The 23356-nt window shown below is 41.3% G+C and overlaps 1 protein-coding gene across 1 annotated transcript in view; it reads left to right on the plus strand.

Annotated features, from left to right (window-relative positions):
• The window catches only part of C8H12orf50 (chromosome 8 C12orf50 homolog), a 44029-nt gene that overhangs the window by 12262 nt on the left and 8411 nt on the right, over positions 1–23356 (plus strand). Inside the window, exons 3-11 of the mRNA XM_061637789.1 lie at positions 904–1023; positions 2013–2136; positions 4843–5001; positions 5589–5666; positions 5759–5872; positions 11178–11288; positions 13964–14071; positions 15475–15582; positions 16286–16489. Of these exons, the coding sequence (XP_061493773.1) occupies positions 904–1023; positions 2013–2136; positions 4843–5001; positions 5589–5666; positions 5759–5872; positions 11178–11288; positions 13964–14071; positions 15475–15582; positions 16286–16489 (1126 nt within the window). The remainder of the gene's footprint in view (positions 1–903; positions 1024–2012; positions 2137–4842; positions 5002–5588; positions 5667–5758; positions 5873–11177; positions 11289–13963; positions 14072–15474; positions 15583–16285; positions 16490–23356) is intronic.

The following is a 23356-nucleotide window of genomic DNA, read 5'->3' on the forward strand; positions in this document are numbered from 1 at the left end:
CTTTTTTCAGTCAGGGCTAATCTCCTGTTCCCCTCAGCAGCTCTATGTTTGTGGCAGGAGAGGGTGTCAGGATGTATCTTCTAGTCCTGGAGCTGGGAAAGCCACATACATAGCAGGCAACAAGGCATCTCCAGCTAATGTTCATTGTATCCACTAGATTACAAGTTTTCCAGTTTAATTGAATGGAGATTGCAAAGTTGCCATGCTTGGTGGTATGCTCCCACTGTTGTTAACAACCAAGTTTCATTTAAAGTTGATTCTCCTCAATTGCACATTTGTAGCTTCCTTGGGATTTCTATTAGAATTTTATTAGTGTGATGACGATTTCAAGCCTTATACTTGGAATAAGCCACCATAGTAATATTGTGCTTCAAGGGCAAATGTAGTCCTAAGACTTTAAAAATAAAAATACCAGATTGCAAAGGCAGTGGACTAATATATGCTTAATAGTTTGGGACATGAATACCTAAAAGGCTGCCTTCTTTAGCATGATCCTGCTCAAACTCTATAATCATCATCCATTGCCCCTTGTCATCTGAAGTGAGGTGGATGTGATCAGAGAGTGGGCTTTCACCTTGTTTTTGGAATGCCCTCCCCATAGAGGCTCACTTGACACCACAACTGATGTGTTTCTAGTGCCAAAGACCTTTTCATTTGTCCAGGAGTTCCAGCATGTCATATAACCTGATTTTATTAGTTCTGCTAATAAAATAATATTTGATTAGTTGCACTGCTGTGTTTCTGCCAGTTCTGCTGTTGCTGACTACAGTTTTATTGTATTTTTAATTGTTTAATTTTAAATGTGAGCCATTCTGGGAATTTTGAAAATGCAAGTGCAGCCTAAAGAGCGTTTAAAATGTTGCCTGGTCAAATTTTTCAAACCTCTCTTTCTTCCCTATTCAGGGATCAAAGTGCCGATTCCGTCACTGTGAAAAAGCCATTGGCAGTGACACCGTGTGCTCATTATGGAGAGAGGGGAGATGTTCCCATCAACTTTGCAAATTTAGACATATGGAAATACAGGTAGAAATGACAAGTTCTTTGAAGTGTCCTCTCTTGAAGTAATTATAAGCATTTATTGGCTGTTCACTTCTGCTACTGCAAATGTGACTTCTTAGTTTCACATTTAAGGAGCGCAATATCCTTGTGGCACCTAGGTATCAGCTTTGAAAGTAGTCACATACCATTTTATCACTTAAAGACAAAACTGGTTTATACCTTCTACCACGTTTGAAAAGCTGTACGAATTCGCTGAATTTTAAGGATTCCTTTATCTGTACTTTATTTTAACTTTGTTTCCCTAACCCTTTTCTTTGCACTGTGATAATAGAACATTTTTATATTGCAGTGAATACAACGGAGAAAAATGAGCATATTTATTCAAATCTTCAGTCTTATTAAATTTAGTTGCAACATGGTTTGGGGCTTCAAGATTATTAAAAGGGAACTGGGGTGGCATCCCCCTCCCCCAGATACCGCATATGGGTTGGATCCAAAGAAACATGGGCAGAAGGAAAATTGCCACTAGCAGTGTCTTGCAAATGCTGAAGAGGTCACACTACGTTGTAATGCAAATGCTCAAGAACTTGCACTATGCACACAAGAACATCTTTGGACTGAGTTTTACTTTTCTCACAGAACATCTTTCATGATTGGAAGGGCACCTTTGGATCCAATCCACTATGTGCAGCAAATGTGTAACCTATAAATAACTAGAAGTTTGGTTCTTTTGCGATAGCAGGTTTGTAGCCTAATGGGTGAACCTCTGTCTATGCCAAAATCAGTGGGGAAGGCAGCTAAAATGTTTTCAGTAAGACCACATTTTTTTGATCTATACTGATATATCTGCAGTTTTCCATTGCAAAATATTAGAGACAGAGCCTTCTCTGACTTCTGAATTCTGTCAGCTATTTCTCTTCATTGTTTAGATTTATGGATTCCAGTGTTCCAGCCAGGACCTTGTGTGATTTATAATAATTAAATATGGAACAATCTGTGGTTTTCTTCCATAGCAAAAGTACAACAGCATCTCGTGTTTCTGGGAAACACAGCCTTTAGGCTGTGTGAGGATCAGTTGTGTCTTCCATCACCGGAAACCTCGTAACATAAATGGACTTTTTTTGCCACCTAGTAGTGGTGAGTATAAATATTTTCTCCATATCATGGGAACTGAAATAGAAATGCTTAAACACTTTCCAGATTCCATTAAGGAACAACATTGTACAAGAAAGCTGTCTTTTACAGATCAAAACACATGTGGCTGTCACCTAACTGATTAGAATAAGATCAGTGTTTTTAAGATTAATGTTATTGAAAAAAGGCAGCATATGTAAATGGTAGCAAATATGTTTTGAGGTCAAAATTAGTAAATAATTGCTAATTATCATGGAGCCACTGCATAGATAACACTGGCTTCCTGTTTAATTCTGCTAACAGGCTAAAAACCAGGCTTAGGAATATATGATCTGCACATTTCCATCTCTTAAACACTGTTAAGCAGTTTATTAACATTAACCAAGATTCCCCATAATCCAGGTTCCAGGGTATTGGTGAATAGACATGTAGGAGTTCACTTTTCATAAGCGACTCCCATGTGGTTGGGGTAATATTTAAATGGCTGAACTATACAGGTGGAACAGGGCAGGCACCAGGCTGAGTGGACTCTCAGCATAGTGCCACCTCCAAACATTGATTAGAACTGCTGGCCCCCCATGACATCTCTCTGGCATTGCTACCATCACCTCCCATCATCACATAGATACAGGTGCTGAACTTGGCAGCCAGGCATTGCATTATGGGAGAGAAACCATGGTGATCACTTGGTGACGATCAGAGCTGAGCAGCCACTCAGTTTCCAGCCAGCCCATTACAGCATCACCAGGGGTAAGATCGGAAGGAGGGGGAGAGGTGGCTGGCAGTTGCAGCGGTGCCAGGGGCAGCATCTATGCCACTGAAGAGGTGAAGTGTTGGTGAACAAAGTGACAGCAGTGCTGAGGGGATGGCGGCAGGAGCCCCTGCTAAAGTGTGAGTTCTGCCAGGGTGTATGGAGCTGAGTATGCCATGTGCTGATGTTAGGCTTGGATGTGGGCTAATAGTATGGTTCTTTTCAATGGAAATGATCCCCCACCTTTCCAGCAGGGAACAAATTCTGTGGTCAGGACTCAGGACTCATGAGATTACTGTTAAGTCATTTAACATTGCTCCATGTGGAAGCCACTCATCAAACATGGTTCTGTCTTGTGTCCTCTGTGCAATTATTCTGATTTTTGGTATTGTGGCCTGGGCTACATCTTCAAAAGCCCTCAGACTAGGATTTTTACAATACAAGCCAATATGATACAGATTTAGACTGCAATTCAGAACTCAGTGAAGCAAACTTAAGTCCCTTTGATTTTGTTTCATGTGATTGACTACACACTTGCTTATGACCTTCTGCACCTGACATTCAAATCCTGAACCCGTTTATGTGTATTAAATATTACTGAAATGGCTGGGAATTCTCATTAGATGTTTTTAGTAATGAATGTAAGTCTTCACATTCCACTTCCCATTAACATTCATCAGCCAGGGTCAGGACTTAAATCAAGCTTGCTTCATCTGGCAGAGTTGTAAAAAGGATTGGGCAGAGGGGGGGAGAGTACAATTTTCAGGATTCCAAGATACCGATACTGATTTGGGGACATGACTGTCTGTACTCTGTAGTCAGAAAAGAGGAAATGAGAAACAATATGATTAACTTATATACAGTAAAGTTTGGGATCTTCCGTTTACATTTTTTAAAAGTGTAAACGTACATATATAATCAAAAGAGGAATGTTATGTTTTATATTCAAAAAACAAGAATTTGGTTCCAATAGAATGTCTTTTGAGTTTATGGGATAATACATGTGGCAAGTATTGTGTCAGAATGGCGAAAAATCAACTTGGGTACTGCAGAAAAGATTCACTGATGAAATACTGCCATATATATTTCGGGCAAAATGTATGTGCATTCCTCTCCCCCCCCCCAACCCCATGCTTCACGGATTCCACATGCAGTCCTACTTAGAAGAAATATATCTCCTCTGAACTAACTCTGACTGGAGAGGAAAGTAGTAGGGGGAAAGGTGGCTAACCCCCCACCCCCATAAAGCTGTGATAATGGCATAGGATCATCTAGATTGGCAAGGGTAGCAAAGGAAAAGGTTAACATGAGTATGTTGGCCCTGTTGTTGTATACCTTTCATTGCCTATTAAAGATGCACTCTTCACCCAGGCCTTTGTACAGGGGTGAGTTGATGTGTTCAGCTGTGAAATTAAGAGTGTGCACCTGCTGTATTGCTAAAGTTGTACATCTGTATTTGAGGTTTTAATTGTGATGTGTGCTTTTGTTGGTGTTTTGATGGTATTGAGTTTTTATGTTGTATCCCACCATGGGATCTTGAGTGATGAAGGGTGGTCTAGAAATTGAAATAATAAATAAATCTCTAATCAGAAGTAAGCCCCATTGAGTTCAATTGGGCTTGGTCCCAGGTAGATGTGTGTAGGATTGCAATCTTAATTAATCAATTAACAGGCTGCAATCCTCTGTCCACTTACCTGGGAGTAAGCCGCACTGAGCACAACAGAACTTACTACTTAGTAGACAGATAAAGGATTTCTCTGTGAAACTTACACAATTCATCAGCTATGATTTATTTAATTGGTTGATGGTACTAGTTGTAATATCTGTTGCTCTTCTACATATAACTTTGTCTGAAAACAAAACCACTGTATTGCCTTTTATGAGTGAGTTAAATATGATGAGGACTTCAAAGTTTTACTCAAAGCTTTATACTGAACTTATAAAGTTCCTTTCTATAGATTCTACATTGCAAAGGGAAGTTCAGGAAAGGATTTTACATCCTGCCCAAAATCAAGATTCCACAAAAGGTCAAGAAAACACATTAAGACCCATTCATCCTCCACTGATTATTACCATCAACCTTGAGGATGAAGAAGAGGAAGAACAGGAGGAGAAATGTAAATACTTTGCCAGACATTCTTATTTGCCTACTCAATGTTGCTAGTAAGAAAAAGTTGCCTTAAACATAGGGATCTCTTCTAACATTACATGCTGTTTTCTAAGCCTTCCTGTGATCACTGCACTAGTATTTTAAAGCTGCCCTCCAAAGCATTGTGAATTTATCAGTTAAAAACAAACAAAAATATTTTAGTCCTCACCTACATATACGCATCCAGAAGTAGAGTTATAAGAACTGCATAAATTAGCAATCCTGTTTGATAATAGAAGATGTTGGCCTCTGGAGTTTATATTATTCCCTAAAATAAATTACAGATGGATTGTGGAGCCAGACTTTTAGTAATAAAAGCCTAGAATGTTCAGCAAAAATGTTATTGCAGTCAGAATATTAAAAATGGAGACCTGGCATTGTCCAGAAAATGAATGAAATCAAGTAAAACAGCCCTGTTGAGGAACTACACCAGTGAAACTTATATTTTGTACTATAAATGCAATTGCAGTCCAGTTTGCTTTCCTTTGCATGGTACAGGTAGATCCCTGGAAAGGTCTTTACTTAGAAAGCTCTTTTTAAAAATGTTTCTTATAGATGCATCTTATTTATTGTCTAAGACACCAGAAGACATAGAAGAAGAAAAGGCAATAAAGGAGATGTGTTATAAATCTGGTAAGGATTTTATTTCTCATTCTTTTCTCTTTCTGTTTCGCTAATATCACTATGATAATTTCCCCCCTTTTCTCTTCCTTGGGATGAATCAGGAGAATACTACAGAATTCAGACATCTCAGGAAAACCACTCAACAAAAAACATACCTTTGGTGCTGGAGAACATGCTCTTGAAAACCATGGAATCTCGCAGAGATTTACAAGAAGGCAAGGACTTGAGAAATATAACATTTAAATTCAAAGACTTAAGAGATTTTTAAAATCTAATGCTTATTCAAAAAATCTTGATTATCATATAGCTCAGTGGTAGAGCACATGCTTTGCATGTAGAAGGACCTAGGGACAATCTGTGGCATCTCCAATTGAAAGGAACACAAGAAAGACCTTTGCCTGAAACCCTGGAGAGCTGCTGCCAGAAAAGTTTGCATAATTAGTCTAACTTTTAGAATCACAGAGATTTGGAAGGGACCTCAAAGGTCTAGTTCAACCCCTGTCGGTGTGGAAATCCACAGCTACAGCATCCCTGCAAGGTGACCATCCAGCCTGTGTTTAAAAACCTCTAACGAAGGAGAGTGTACCACCTTCGAAGGCAATCTGTTCAAAGCTGAGTAGCTCACACCATCAGGAAGTTCTTCCTTTTTTAAAAAAATAGTCTTTCTTGTGCTTTGAACCAATTGGTTCAAGTCCTGCACTGCGGAGCAACAGAAAACACATTGGGTTTGTCATATGTGTGACAGCCCTTCAAATATTTGCAGATGGCTGTCATATCATCTCTTTTCTAGGTTAAACATACCAAATAACCTTTTCTCCTAGGACTTTAGGTATCAGGCAGCTTCTTGTGTATGTGAAAAATGGCAGTATCAAGCTTCTGTCTTTTGGGATGAAATCTTATTCATATTTAGGTGTGAGTAAGTCTCACTGAGCACAAGGCGACTTACTTCTACATAAACATGCACAGGATTGTGCTGCACATTATGCTGATAACATATTTAACATAGGCTAAAAGCAGAGAAGTCACACTGACCCACCTGCCCTCAACAACTCCTTGGGCTGGACTCTCTATTTTGGAAAAGGAACCCTCAGAGGGCTGGTTTCTGGAGCTCCCGCTGCTGCCTGAGAGGACCCCTGCTCACACTCAGCCGCAAGAAACATGGACTGGAGTTGAGCAAGCAGAGATAGTGACAGCCCATGAGACAGGCCATGTAGGAGAGAAAGAAGGGATAACACATCTGCCGATTTTGATGGATATATGGTAGTTGTAAAATAAAAAAATTAAGTTCATTTAGAAGAAAGACTTCTACAGTCTCAAATGGGGAGTAAAGCTGTCTAAAGTTGCATAAGGTTTCATAATACCCATATATTTAAAGCACATTCCCCCCCCCCCAAACTTCTGGGAATTGTAGCTGATTTTGAATGGGCTTTTGTCATCTGTCAGAGGGCACTTTTCTGACAACCTCGGAAGCTGCTGGAACAATTTCCTAGGGACTTTAGGGATAAAATCACTTGGATTCACAATGCACTCTATTCCATTATTCCAACAATTTCTTACCTGGTAATCTGCACATTTTATTTGATCTTTCACATGACGTGAAATCTAGTTCTGGGAATATAGTGGAAGTTGAGCACTCATTTCTGTGATAACTGATTCCAGAAATAATCGGTGTGCAAGCTTGGGAACCCAGAAAATTATGGCAGTTTTGTGTGACAGGCATCCTGGCATGCAATACATTCCCAACCTTTAGGTGTGCGTTTTTGGGTTGTTGTTTTTTGTGTTTTGCCTGACAAAAATTGTACTAGGTAGCAACTTCTCCTTCCTCCTTTCCCACACTCACACCTGTATCCAGACACCCCGCAAAAATAATGTCAGATGCTAAAGGGAGAGGAGTCACATGACAATGAGATGAGATCTTAGACCTTCTACACATATGGGGTGAGGAAAAATTTCAGCTTCAGTTAAGGAGCTGTCACAGAATACTGATACATTTGAAGACATTTCAAGAGAAATGATAAAAAGGGACCATAACAGGTCTGCTCATAACTGCAGATCAGTAACAAAATGCATGACACTCAAGTTCAAAAGGGCAGTTGCCCACAATTTGTTATCTGGGAGTGCAGTGAATTATGGGGGAACTACAATGAGCATGTGTATAATGGGTGAGGGATTAAAGTAAGACATGGTTCATTGCAGCAGTGTGAAAGACATTTATGCAAAATGCTGGTGTATGGGCTGAAAAAGCCACAGTTCCTTAATGCAGCAGGTACTGCAGTATGAAAGGAATTTGAGAAATTGGAACCGAAGAGCTACCATTTTAATCTGCAAATTTGACACAATAAGCCATATGTGTGAAACCAGCCAAAAATAGATGCCACAGTTACAGCAAATCCAGTGGACACATCCAGACAGGCTGGTCAAGCTGTACTGGATCAGTTTCAATTGCTCTGGCCTGAGGATATGCACAAACTGCTTATAGGAGTGTGGCCGACCTCTTGCCCTCTTCACCCTTGCCTATCTTAACTTAATAGAGCTAGCTGAAGGGAAATGATGACTAGATGGGTCCAGGGAGTGGTCAGTGCCTTATTGGAGGATGTACTACTGCCACCTGCTTTTAATGAGTTGGTGCTGTGCCTGCTCCTCAACAGAACCTCTGTGTATCCTGTGTTTAACAATAGCTCAGTAGCAAATAACCCCTTTCTGGGTGCAATACTCAAGGGGGTGGGGGTGGCTCATTTTAGTGTGGCTTCAGGGCTGAGCACAGCACCAAAGCTGCCAGTGTCACTCTGTTGATGACACTTATCAGGAAAGAAATGAGGGAGTGCAACCCTGCTCATTCTCCTTGACCTCTCTGTGGCTTTTGAAACTACTGACCATGGTACCTTGCTGAAGTGGCTCCATGAGGTGGAAATAGACGGCACTGTATTATAGTGGTTCCACTCCTGTCTGCAGGTCATTTCCAAAGAGTAGTCATGGGGAGGGGGGTATTATTTGGTGCCATTGGAGTTATCATGTGGCGCCCCGCAGGGATTCATCTTGTCCACACTCTGTAACATCTATATGAAACCTGGGGAGCTATCATCAGGGAATTTAGAGTGAGGTGTCATCAATGTGAGGTTAACACCAAGCTTTGTTGCTCTGTACAGTCTGACTCAAGAGAAGCAGTTCACCTGCTGGACTGGTGCTTGGAGGTAGTGATGGGCTGAGTGTGGGCTAGTAAATTGAGGCTGAAGACAGATGTGTTATGTGTACCAAATTCTCAGGTCCGAGTGGTGGGTAATTTATGTCCTGAATGTTTCAGGATGCTAATATAATTAAGGAGTGTTCTTGTTATTTTAAAAGTGAGAAGCCTGGTCACTGTGGAGGTGAACTATCAGAATCTGCTGCTATCATATCAAAATCAACTGAATTAACTTTAAAAATATATAAACATTGGAAATTGATACAAGTGCTACTGAGAATTGGCCAGTTATTTTGGCTGTTACAGTTCCTACTGTACTGGAACTTAATGGTCTGTTTTTATTACATTGTAAACCGCCCTGGAATTTTTAATGAAGAATAATATAAAAATGGTTTAAATAAAAGTAGACAATGCTAGTGAAGAAAAGTATTTTGGCTAGTAATTTAGAAATATGTATTTTTTTAGATTATTTCCTTTTAATAGATACTATAGAGATGACAGTATTTACTTACTGGATAGATGCCGCTAAACACATCTTCAGACTATTTCATGTTCAAGGGATTGTATAACAAAACATCAATTTAGGGTGCAATCTAAGTCCTATATGTGCTGGGCTGGGGGTAATTGGATGTGGTGGACCTCATAGCTGAGCTGCTCCACCAGCAGAAGCCCCCTGTCCCAGCTGAGCTGCACCACCACCAGGACTCTGCTGGTGCCACCGGGGGTCCTCCGGGGACAGCCAGCCTGGCAAATGGAGAGCCGACAGAAGCCAATGGTAGCCCTGAAAATGGAGTGTTCTAGGGGCCTTGCCAGGGAAGGAGCTGCGGGGGGGGGGGAATTACGTGACATCCAAGTCCCCCTTGGAGCACTCCTGTAGGTCCCAATCCCCATGAGAATTCTGCTGGCTAATAGGCTGGCACAGTAAAAATATTCCCATGGCAGCCTATGGGGACTGCTTACTCCCCACTAGGCCTGTTCATGGGAGCAGGCTCTTCCCTGCCAGCTCCTGTGTGCAGTTCCCTACTAAGCCAACACTTAGCCAGGCCACCCACTCCTGAACATGGAGTGGATGCCAGTGAGCTTTCTGTGAGCTCCACCCCTGCAGCCCCCCCTCCCACCAGCTCACCGTCATTTGGATTGTGCTGCCCATGGCTAACTATTGAAGACTTCCCACTTAGGGAGGGAGCAGGACAGAGGAGGAGGGGCTGAGGTGTGCTTACACAGTGAACTTTGGTTTCTAAGGAAGTGGAAGAGGGAAAGATCTGTTACCAAGTTTACTCGACACAAGTCTCTAAACACATCTGTAAACAACATTTTCATTTTCAGGTAATAAGCCTGCTGGAACACAAATGACTGGGGAATTTAGTTCAAATGTGATGGTAAGGGAACAATTTCCCAATTTGCTGTATTACGGAGGACAAGGTCTTGTTGTTGGATAAGCCTGGCCCAGATTTGCACTAGGTGCCAAGCATATAACTTGGACTATTTAGTCAAGGCAGCGGACTGTCCATCTAAAGTGTAAAGTGCTGAACTGAGCGATGGAGACTATGTCAGAACGTTTGCCAAAAATGACGTTTTTATTGGGAAAGTATAACAGAATAACAATGAAATCTTTAACTAGTGATAGCTCCCCAGGAAAGGGAGAGAAAGTATAAGGAGGGATTGAGAATGGAAGAAGGCATAATTGTGCGGTGTGACATCTGCTCCTAAGGAAGAGATGAGCAGGGAGGAGTTTGCAGTGAAACAGAAAGGCAGAAAAAGAGGAAATGAAACAACCCATGTTGATGCTGCTTCAGCTTATCATTGTCAGTTGAAGCCACTGCTACATTTGGTCTGGTTACCATAGATGACTAGAAATTCCATGCAGGAAAGTGAATGGATTGCTGGAGGGGGAAATTGATTGCTTTGCCCATCTTCTACAAATCCATTTGATAGAAGATCATTTTAAAAAGCCTGCTAAATAATAGGAATATGTGTTTTCATACATACTAGTCACAGAGGAGGAGCCCCTCTGTGGCCAGCAGGGAAATACAATTTAGTAAAATGATGATGATGGTAATGATGACTGTAATAATAAGGTTAATAACATTTGTGTCTTATTTACAAGGATGGTCTATAGCATCTTTCAAGTACTCAAAGCACTTTACAAAGATTATTTCAGTAATGCTTATAATCTGTAAGATGAGAGTCCTATAAAATTTGATCCCCTTATTGCAGATGGGGAACTGAACCTAATAGAATAGCAGCGTGACTAATGCTATGGTAATACCTGTGCTATGAAAATTTCCCTCTGTTAAATACAGTTTAATGTTCATTGATTCTATCTTTTATCTTTCCAGGTGATGGTGTTGCAGTTCCATCCAAATTTAATATCATAGAAAGGCAAACAGAGATAACGGCATCATTGGACAGTAGCTCTAGATCTGAACTTAGTGCCTTTGAAAATGGAGGTAATTACTTCAAAGTTACTTTGAATATCTAAATGATTTTAATTTAGGGGCTCTGCCCTTGCAAGCTTTGTGCACCAGCGTCATAACCTAACGCCAGGAATGGGAACCCCAGGCACCCAATATGCCAAACTGCCCAGTGGCTCCAGGTGTTGCTGTGTGGCTGCCACTGCCTAACTCTCCTCACATTGGTCCCCTCCCTCAGGTCACCAAGGCACCTTTCCCCTCCCCTCCCCTCCCCTAGGTCATCAAGGCACCTCCTCCCCAGACCTTCACCTGTGGAAGAGAAGGGAAGCAGAGGGGGGAGGCAGACAGTGGAGGCGAGCCACATAGGAAGTACATGCAGCACAGTCCTGGGCAGTTCTGCAGCAGCTGTCCTGCTCTCTTGCCCCTTCCCTCCTCCTCGCCTTTCTTTGGTGAGGTAGGTGGTGGAGGAAGCAGCAGTAGCAAAGCAGGATGATTGCTGAGGATCTGTCCTGGCTTTTTGCTCCACAGCTCACCCAGGCCACAGCCCGTCACCACTGGCTGCTCCATTTCTTGCTCGTCCTCCTTCCTTCCCCTCCCCTCATGGCTTCCCATGAACCGGCTGTCCAGTTCACACAAGCCACAGGCTGCCTGCCACCCACCACCACGTGCTCACTTGCACTCCCGCTGTCCTGGTCTCCACGTGCCCCCTCACAACCTGGAGGAAAGGGAGGACTCATGGTAGCAATGACAAGGCCTGCCATGAACTGGCTCTGTGGCTCACCCCACTGCCTGCTTGCTCTCCCACTCTCCACCTGGTCTCGCCCGCTTGCCCTCACCACCACACGACTGGAGGGAAGGGAGGCCTTGCAACATAGACATCATGCTGTACTTTGCAGTGCCACCTGTCTATGGCCAACTGAGCTGCAGTGTGACACTCACAAAAATATTATATAGTTAGATTAGATAGACATGACAGTGAAAGCTGATAAACAAGAACACTGAGTTTTTTAAAAATACAAGTTTTGCACCATGGTAATCCAGTGACCTTTCTCACACACACAATTTTTCAAATGATACAATACTCAGTTTTGCTTAGGTCAGGTGTGCAGAACCTTTGGACCTCCAGATGTTGCTGAACTACATCAGCTATCAGCCCTAGCAAGCATGGCCAGAGGTGATGGGAGATGTTGTTCAGCAGCATCTGAAGGGCCAAAGGCTCCCCAAACCTGGCCTAGGTATTAACATCTCACCTGTGGAAGTCCAGTTTAGCCTTCTCAGATTTCACCAAGCATTGCTCATCTGTCTTATTTTGGTAGCTTGCTTTCTTGAAGTAAAGAAAATGTGCATTAGGATTTTTCAGGATGCCAACTGTTGTTCCCGATACTCAATCCCACTTTTGCATGGTGAAACTGCAGAAAATGTTGAACACACTTAACTGTACATATCAGTCGGTCTTTATTACAGTCAGTGACCAGCATAAAAAAAATTAAAAATAGCATAGGATTATATTAACCAAATACATAAAGTAAAATAAAGTGTGATAATTTGACATAGAATAAAATAAGTTATATGCATTTGCATAAAAATATTACAGAAATTTTGTTCATATCACAAACTTCAAAAGGGAAGATTATAGGATGGCTAAAATTAATTCTTGACTAATTTTACCATTGCACAGAATTTAGCTACTCTAAGAGAAGAAGCTTCATATAAGATTGGATACACACAAATGTGTCTCCACTAGTGCAGCAAAATTAATAGTGTTCTAGCAAAAATTGGGCCCAAGCCAACCTGAGAATTAGCACTGGCACAATGTTGTATTGTAAGGTCTCACATAGTGTTACCAGTAATGGGAGCGGGAAGGGAACCTAAGAAAAAAAGGCATCCATGAAACAGCAAAGGCCATAGGAAAAAAGGAAAAACCAAAGGTTTTCTCAAATGATTTATTAAAGAATAATACATTTTTTGAATGATCTGTTAGAGAATGCTTCTTTACCTAGAATGCTTTGGGTATTCAATTCCCTATCAGTGGCATTCAATTCCCTATTAAATGCCTAAAAAAACCACTAGCCCTTTTTTTCTGTTTCTGTTACCCACATGCTTTCTACTAGAGTACATCAATTGAATGACAGCTCAATCAATGGACTTGTGAAACTACTTGTTTGTATCCCAGACAAAACAACCAATCCACTGAACTCTGTCTCCTTGCTAGAGCCAACACATCTTCACCTTCTTCCTTTCACTTAGAACTGGCATGTGTTTTGTAAACACACAGACACACAGACATTATATGTGAGTGTATACACACACACACACACACACACACACACACACACACACAGACAATGTATAGGGCAATAGAAGCTGTAGAAGGGGACAAAAAGACACTGTGCCTCTGTGTCTGCAGAGTAACACAACCAGGCATATGAAAGTTATGTACGTTAGCATTTGGACTTTATGGTGGATCCTATCAGCTGCTGTCTTGATGCACAGGTTCAAAAGATGGGGACATTTTTTATTTTCCTATTTTGAATAATTGCTTCACCTACATATTTTGTAATTTGGTTGTTTGTTCCCTTACCCAGTTTAATAAAGATATTTAAAAGAACATATTTTGTATAGATTTTGAAGCACCCCACTGTTTACCTCTTTCTTATGTAATGATTATGATTTGTGTTCTTTGATATATATATATATTGGTCTTTTTATAGGAGGTGATTGTTATTTGCCACAAAGAAGTATATTTGTTGCAGGGATACAAAGCAAAGCATTCAGTGGAGAAAAAGAATTTACCATGCTGAAGTGTTCAAACGTTAAAGGTATTTAGAGCTCATGTCTCCTCTTAAAAAAAAGTTGAAAAGATATACATTTGTTTCTTTATAAACAATTTGTAAATGCATTTTTGCAAGCTGTCAGCGTGATTTGTCTATAATTTGTGCCAGGGACTTCAACTTTACTGGTGGTTAATTTCATTTTCTTATCAAAGTTAGCACTCAGTTCCTTTCCCCACTCCCAGCTATGGCTCATTCCATTCTCTCTGGTGCCAACATAAGCTTGCTACTGAGTCTGGGTTCAGCAGGATCAACCAGTGAATGTCTGTGATAATTTTTACTGTCCTGTGATGCACTGAACCATTTCAACTTCCCAAGAATTTAAAAATGGATTGTGTTGAGAAGTTCATCAGATGAGCTCTGTTTTACATAGCAGGCTCAGGTTCATAGCATATTTAAATGTCTGAAGTCATCAGCTAGACTTTTTGCATAGTGCCATATATCATAACCATACCTACCCAAGAGGCTTCTGTGTTAATCTAAATATAGCCATGTTTGACAGCATGATATTCCCTCAAGTTCAATCATTCAAGAATAGTTTGAGGAGTCCTGCAAGTGGTGTCAGCAATTTGTTTTGGGGGAAGGGGAGTGGCTTAGGCAAGATCAGTGGATCCCCTTCTCTGAGCAGCCTCACCTCTTCATTGATGTTACTTATTCAGTTGCCCTGTCCCTCTGAACACAATGTTCACCACTGTCTAGAGAGAGAGAGAGGACTAGGTGAGTAGAAGGTGCTGCTCCTTCTTGTCTGCCCTGTCACTTCTCACTCGCTTGGAGGGGGCAGAACAAAACAGCCAATAACACCAAACAGTGGCAGCTGCAGAATCAGACAGTCAACACTGCACTCTCTGTTGGGGCATGGTCTTCAGATGCCCACATGATGCCAGCCTCTGATGCTATTGTGTGCCTGTGGAAGAACACCATAAGTGACTGGGCATTGGCCAGCACAACTGGTTTCTAGTTGCATAAAGTTTAGGACACACTATCTCATTTTCAACTGTGCAATTATTCTTTGCAATGTCCCTCTCTGTCTGGGAGAACAACTCTTTTCAACCAATTCACTTCCTGTAATAATGTATTGCATTACTGCATCTGTGGGCTGGTTCACATGGACTATTCCAGGTAAATCAGGTGATAATGAGTATTATTCACACATGGCCAATTTACACTGCAGAAAAATGGAAGGGGACAGGGAAGAGGATTCTTAGAACCATACTTATGCATATAAGGCTATCTGCATGTAGTTCTTGGATCACATAATAGTTAACTGATGCAGCAAGGGTTGTGGTTACCATGCCACCTATACTGGATTCTCCATGAATCCTATGAGTCCTCCTTACTTCTCATTGCCCTAGAACGAAGCAGCAGAATCCTTTCATTTTTGTTTTCTTAAGCTGCAAGCCACGCTGAAAATATAAAGAAGCATCATTTTAAAGGAGTGAAGAAAAAGAAATGGATATCAGAGGAACCCAAAAACCTTCCTATCCCATTGACAGCAAAAGGTATTTTGAGAAACCATTTTTAGTAGGTTAAAAAAGTCACATTAGGAATCAATTCACCTGGTTATATTTCAACATCAGAGGCAATCTATTAAAAGGAAGAGCTCTGTATTTGTATCTAATGTCCAGGGCTGGATTAAGCTGAGGAGGGCCCCTAGGCTGATTGGTGTTTGGGGCCCCCTGTCCCCTAGCTTCACCTACCTTTCCATTGTTTTTTGCGGAGCGCGCAGGTTTGCCATCAATCAAGATGGCGGCAGAAGTTTCCCTAAGGAGCTGAAGCCTCTGCCGCCATCTTGGTTGATGGCAGCAACACGCGCATGTAGCACGCATGTGTGCCATCAGCCAAGATGGTGGCAGAGGCTTCAGTCCCTTAAGGGAACCTCGGCCACCATCTTTATTGATGACAAATCTGTGTGCCACAAAAAACAGAAAGGTAGGTAAAGTGGGGGGATAGTGGGGGGATGGTGGTCTGCGGATGTTTCCGTGGGTCACGGAAGGAGAGCGGAGGGCCCCCTGTAGCTGCAGGGGCCCTTGGCCAGTGCCCCGCAGGCCTCCAAGAGCTCCGGGCCCCTAGGCTTCAGCCTACTAAGCCTAATGGATAATCCGGCCCTGCTAATGTCCCATTCATTCCCCTGTATGTTGAGCAGCAATGAGTAGCTTCTTACACGTTTGGGGAAAATATTGATTATTGTATTATTTCTTACAGCAGTTCATACTTCAAACCCTAAAGGTAAAGGGAATTACCAACAAAATGATCAAAGCAAGAATGCTGAGAATACTTCTTATGTTCCTTCTCAGAGAGCCAACGGGAGAAGCATTTCCTTGAGTTCTCCAGTGGCTGGAAGGTCACCAAATCTGACCTTTGGTAAAGTTGGGGCAACCAAAGAATCCAAGATGAATTTACCTACAGGTGAGCACCTCATGTTGTAGACCTGCTTTCTGGCATTGAGGTTTGCTTTTGTTAGTGAGTTTGTGTTAGACCAAACTGAAATAAAAATAACATCATAAGATTGTCTTACAGAGAGAGCTTTTTCAACTGTGGTGCTCCATGTGCTCCTGTTATGGAATGCTCTCCCTGGTTACCAACATTGGTCTCTTTTAGGCATTGAGGAAAAGTTTTTGTTCATCTTCTCAAGATTTAACATGTCTTTATGTACTGTAAAGTATTGTTGACTGTTCTTTTATCTACTGGTCTCAATTTTTATTTGTGGAGTTATGCATAAGTATTTTATTTTTTTGACCTTGTAAACTCTGTGGAGGTGGTTTTTTTAAAATAAAGGGCAGTATAAAAATGTTTTAAATAAACAAATACATTCTTGGAAAGATCTTTCTAATGTCTCTGTCTGTAATTATTTTATTTATTTGAAGGGTTTTTTTATGCTGCTCTTTAGGCAAAAAGTCTCCCATAGCGGCTTACAAAGATTAGTAGTTTGGTAGTAAAGGCTGAAATCCAAACTCCTAGCTGGCAGTAGTAGAGCTTGAAGGAGCAGCATAGCCACTGGTGCATCCACAGCTACAGCACTTGGCACTGGTCAGGGTGAAAGGTGGAAAAAATGCCCTTCATTGCTCCAGGCTGCCTACATTTGACCACATGACAGCATAAGAGCCAACTTAAGTATCCAGCGGAATCTGTGCTGGTTCTGTCCTCTCCCTATCCCATCCAAGCTCCCTCCAGCACAGCAGATTAAGGCTTTGGGTGGCTCTATCCATGATGAAAACTTGTTATGTATGGAAAATATATTTATTTGTTTGGAGTTATAGCCCACCTAATATCTGGAGCTTATCAGGTCAAATAAAGCAAAAAATATACATGAACATTTTAAAAAAAATAGAATATGTGAATTTTCTATAAAAATGACTTAGAACTTATTGTGGTAGCCTCTGCTGCTTAAGTTGTTCACAACCTCATTGGAATATGTTTAGTAATGAGTACAGGCTCTGGGTGACAACTATGATTTGGTTTGTTGTTGCCATTTGTGATTTTCTTGAAGTCCCGTCTTAGCTTATGGAATCAACTCTGATTCCACTTCTGGTTATAGTGAAATCCATCTCTATCCATACTTAGTTAGCATGCCACACATCAGCGAATGCCCTTGTATCATCTTTGGGCCAGGCTGGGATATGTTGGGAGTAATTATGGTTGGCAATTTTTCCAAAGTGCAGTATTTTTCTTGCAGGATTAGGTACAAATCTACCTGAAGGTATATAGAATATCTGGCCAGAATTTGGGAAAGTCCCCAGGGCCAAACAAGACTCAGGATCAAGACAAAACTCAATAATGAAGGATCAGGCAAGGCTGAGGAAATCAAACTTAAAAGTATGGTCCAGCTGTCAAATCCAGAGTGACAGTAAAAATGTGGGGCTATAGGCAAGAAGCAGAAGTGCATAGTCTGTGCCAATCTGCATTAGAACTGAAGGGAGAGTGGGGTATAGGTACTTCTGAGGAAGCTTAAGAAGTTCAGGTTAGAACCATAGTCAATGAATTGGCCATAAATAATAGTGAGAAATATAGAATGGAATATAGAGGGCAGAGATGAGGGTTGACCAGTTGAATTCTTGTAGGTGAAGCAAAGGATATTTTATTAGCTGTCATCTGTGACTGTGAGGCAAAAATATTATTGAAAACCCTCAATAATAACCCTCTGGGTTACCCTTTTGCCCTTGCCACTTCTGCCTTATTATGCCATGTTGACCCTCCCCCCACATTCAGATGTTCATGTTTTGTGACTATTAACAAAATCACAACTTCTGTTTTTAATGTGAGAGAGAATCAATACCCAAAAGATGTAATGGGGGGGGAAGGCTAATCTAAAGTGTGCACCTTTTAAAGTCATGCCTTTTTCATAGGGACAAGAAAACATATGTGAACCGTGTCTTTCCACGAAAATAGCAATATTTCTAGGGAGCATAATATGAATTTTAACAATTGCTGTTCCCATTATTACATGCTATCTGGAAAGTATGTTTACTAGCTGCCCTTTAAAAAAGAAGTGTTAGACATTTTAATTATTTTAAAACATATTTTTACTCAAGAATATAACACTGCTAGAATTTTGCTAGAAAGCCAGTGTGGCGTAGTGGTTAGAGTGTTAGACTATGACCTGGGAGACCCTTCCCTCAGGTCCTGAGCCCCCTTCAAACTCCACCTGCCAAAAGGCCAGTGGTGTAAAATAATTTTAAATATGCCCCATTGCATCCTGCAGGGAGTGCTTACTCCCTAGAAGCCTGTTTGCCGGAGCCAGTGCTTCCTGGCCAGTTCATGTGTGCGGCTCCCAATGGAGCCTGTGTTCAACTGGGCCAGTGGGTCCCAAGAACGAGGAGGTTCCTGTGGAGCTTTCCACCAGCTCCTCCACCGCCCCTCCCACCGGCTTTCCAGCAGTTGGATTGCTGTGTTAGGTAGGATGCTCCACATTGCACTGACACCACCATAGAAAAGGATGTCAAGCCTACACATCATACTTGTGATGGGCATGGGGACATGGAACAAGGCCTCAGCAGATGTCCTTAAGAATCTGGTAGCTTCATACGAGTGGAGGTGATTCTAAATAGTCTCAGACTACTTAAGGCTTTAAAGGTCAAGAACTGAATTGAGGTAATACTGTATAATATAATTTGCAGTGAGACTTTGTGATATAAAACTTATATGCCTTGATCTATCAGTTAGCTTCTTGGCAACCACATTCTGAAGCACATGAAGACTCAGAACTAGGGTTACCAGGTCTCCGGTTTTTGGCCGGAGTCTCTGGTTTTTTGGGGGCCCCTCCAGCTCTCCAGCTAGCACCCCTTAATCTCCGGACTCTCAGCTTCAATTAAAAAAAAATTAAGTTTCTAGGTGGTCTGGTTCCCGAGATATACACCAAAATGTCAGCCGCCCCCCCACATGACTGTTAAATCTGTTTTACAGATGTTTATAACAGCTCCTAGCTCTAACTACAACTCCCATCAGCCCAATCCAGTGGTCATGCTGGTTGGGGCTGATGGGAGTTGTAGTTTAAAAAAGTAACTTGTTCAAGCTCTGGCTCTAACACCGTCCTTTCAGGATTGTAGCCAATAAATGAAGCCAGGTTGTGACTTCTTGATCCAGGCATGCCTAAGCTTAATTTCAACGTCAGAAAATTGAGGTTTTCAGATATTGCAGTTTGTGTAACTAACATGGCTTAAAGTTTTTTTTTCCTCTTCTGTGCAAGAGTCAGACCCTGGGCTATTAAATATGAAAGTATTTAATCCAATACTCCATTAGGACTTACTTTTGAGCAGAGCTTGGAAAAGTTACTTTTTTGAACTACAATTCCCATCAGCCCCAGCCAGCATGGCCACTTGGTTGGGCTGATGGGAGTTGTAGTTCAAAAAAGTAACTTTTCCAAGCTCTGCTTTTGAGTAGACATGGTTAGGACTATATGGGGTATATTTTTACACCTCTCTCTCTGTGTGTGTGTCCTTTCCAACAATCCTGTGAGGTAGGGTTGGTGATTGGAAACCAAGGCAGCTCACAATAAGAAATAAATCACTTTAAAAACCAATAACCATAAAACAAGTATAAACAGTTGCAAAACAGCTTAAAGTGGCATGATTCTGAATTTTGGGTTGTGTGAATGAAGTTTATTTATTTATTTTTATTTATTTATTATTTGATTTATATCCCGCCCTTCCTCCCAGTAGTTGCTCAGGGGGGCAAAGAAAAGCACTAAAAACACTTTAAAAATAATAAAAACAGACTTTAAAATATATTAAAACAAAACATCTTTAAAAACATTTTTAAAAGCTTTAAAAACATTATTTTAAGAAAAGGTTTAAAAACATATTAAAAAGCAATTCTAACACAGACACAGACTGGGATAAGGTCTCAACTTAAAAGGCTTGTTAAAAGAACAAGTTCCTTATCACTTCAGGGTACAGTTTTCCCTGGTTAAGTAAGCCCCATTGAATACATTGGGACTTGCTTCTGAGTAAACAAACATAGGATTGCACTATAAATGTCTTTACAGGTTGTATAAATAATAAACATATTTGATAGTCATGCTTATATAAATATTTTGTCATACTGTGTCCCAATAAGTATCCGATTTCACACTATGGTTGTACAATACTTCCTTTACATTTAAAGTATGCCTTGGGGTGGTCATGGTTCTCCATTGTTTTCATCCTGAGGGGCAGATAGGCTGAGAGATGGTGAGTAGCCCATGGTCACCCACTACAGTTTATAACTCATTTCCATTTTGAAAAATTAATTAAAACAATTTACATGCAGGCAAAATTTATTAAGTGGATTCACACAATAAGTTTAAAGCACATCCAACTCGCATTTAAAGCACACGACGTCCCCTAAAGAATCCTGGGAAGTGTCGTTTCCCCCTCACAGTTATAGTTCTCACCACTCTTAACAAACTGCAGTTCCCATGATTCTGTGGTGGGATTCATGTGCTTCAAATGGGTGTTGAATGTGCTTTAAAGGAATGGTGTGGATCTGCCCTAGGTATGATGTGCATTCAAGAGTGAATTGAAAAGAACAATTTTAAAAGATACTTCTTACTCTTACTCATTTCTCAGACCTCTTTCTGAAGTGAAGGGTCAAATCTGTAAAGAAGTTTGGAGCAGCCATGTTAAATGATAAGGGCAGGGCATTCCAGGCAGGGGGTTGCCAACCCTGCTTGGATATGGATGTCTTTGTAGAGGAGCCCTAGTCAAGCTTTACCAACAGCACAATCCAAACTATATCTACTAGAAGTCAGTCTTGTTGAGTTCTATGGGGCTTAATCCCTTAGTAAGTGTGTTTAGAATTGCAGCCTTCAGGAGCATCCATCTTTACTCCCCAAAACTCCCCTCTAACATCTCCACAACACTAAGGTCCTTTGTCCCTACAGTGACTTTCTGGTGACTGGCCTGGCTTGAAGGCACTTAACGCTTCTTGCTGAAAGCAAGTAGGCTAGATTAAATGTTCGCTACCTAGGCTCCATCTTTTAGCTAAGATTTCTATCTTAATTTCCAATCAGATTTTTTTTAATTGTATGCTCCAAGCAACTGTGATTGATGCTTAATGTATCATGCTTAATGACATCACTTGGGCCCGCGCCATGACATCACTAGGGCCTGCCCCGTGACATCATTAGGGCCCACCCCTCAAATCTCAGGTTTTGGGTTGCTTCTGACTTGGCAACGCTACTCAGAACTGTTGTGAAAAGCAGGTCCAGAGCTTGGAAGATTACTTTTAAATAGTAATAAATTACTGTTACAGTTACATGGCCCCCAAAAGTAGTAATTACCGGTACAATTACAATTGCTCTGAATGTAACTGATTACTTTACATTTCCTCCAAAGTAATCAGTACAATTACATTTCAGTTACTTAAAAAAAAAACACCTACAAGGTGCTGGCCTTGGCTGCTGCACATCTAAATAGCCAAAAACAACATTAAAAATAAACACATACAGAGGTAGTAGAGTAATTATTTTTATTCATAAGATAGCAGTGGTGGTCTCTCCGCTGGTAAGGGTGGTGGGGAGGGAGGCTGAGGCCACTATTCAGATCTTTGCACGTCAAACCAAGTGCAACCCCCCCCACTCAGCCAGCCAGCATAATTTCTCTCACTTAACAACCTCCCAGTTCCTGCCCTGCCACCAACTAAGGGACACTCACCCAAGCAAACATTTTCCCCTGAGATGCAAAAAAGTTAAAATACTGCAAATGCAGCACAGTAGCCAGAGAGGGTGGTGAAGGCCACTTTGTGTGCCAAGTGCAAACACAGTATTCACACACACGCGCGCGCGCACACACACACACACACACACACACACGTGTTGTCATCTTTCACCTCCACAGTTCTTTATCTCCATTCTACTGCTGCCTCCTTCTCCTCCTTTATCCTTCTTGACCTCCAGATCCTTTCCCCCTCCACTCCATTCTTCACCACCACTACACTTTTTTTAAATAATTGTTTTCTCCACTCCACCCTGTCTCACTCTCCGCCTCCTCCCTCGTCGTCACCTGCCCATTCACAGAGCATAAGGAAAGAGCAACACTGCACAGAAGCCCAGTTTGAGGCACATGATTTTCATCCACAAATCAGAGGAACAGAAGACTTCCCCTGCTCCCCCCCAAGTAATGCCCAAAAGTAATTCTGGAAACGTTACAATTACTCCACAAAAGTAGTAAAATTACTTCTAGTACTATTACAATCAAGATGTAAAGGAATTACCCACTCATTACTCAAAAAAGTAATGAATTACAAGTAATTCATTACTTGTGACTAGTTACTTCCAAGCTCTGAGCAGGTCCACGCAGAGTGTTGTTTTACAGTAATCTAACACAGATGGGAGTAGGGGTAAAGGCGGTAAAATCTGGCTTCTCAAGAAAAAGTTATTGTTGCACTTAGGTCCTGCTTTCAGGTTTCCCATAGGCATCTGGTTGGCCACTGTGAGAACAGACTACATGGGACGTTGGCCTGATATAGCAGAGTTCTTATGTTCTTAAGCTAGCATGTGCTGAAGCTGGTAAAAGTCACTCTTTGCCACTGCTGCTACTTTGCCATTCAGGATTACACCTAGGTCCAGGAGAGTCCCCACTCAAAAAACTTGATTTTTAAGGGGAGTGTGAGCCTTTTCAAAACAGACTAGTTACTTCCTTAAGAGCAAATGGAATCATGCCTTATTTTAAGGAGGTATTTACTAGGTCACATTCACACCATACATTTATTCCACTACTATTCCATTTTAAACTCATGGCTTCACCCAAAGAATCATGGGAAGTGTAGTTTGTTAAGGATGCTGCAAGTTAGGAGAAG

The sequence above is a fragment of the Rhineura floridana genome, chromosome 8, assembly GCF_030035675.1.
Source record: "Rhineura floridana isolate rRhiFlo1 chromosome 8, rRhiFlo1.hap2, whole genome shotgun sequence".
Taxonomy (NCBI): Eukaryota; Metazoa; Chordata; class Lepidosauria; order Squamata; family Rhineuridae; genus Rhineura; species Rhineura floridana.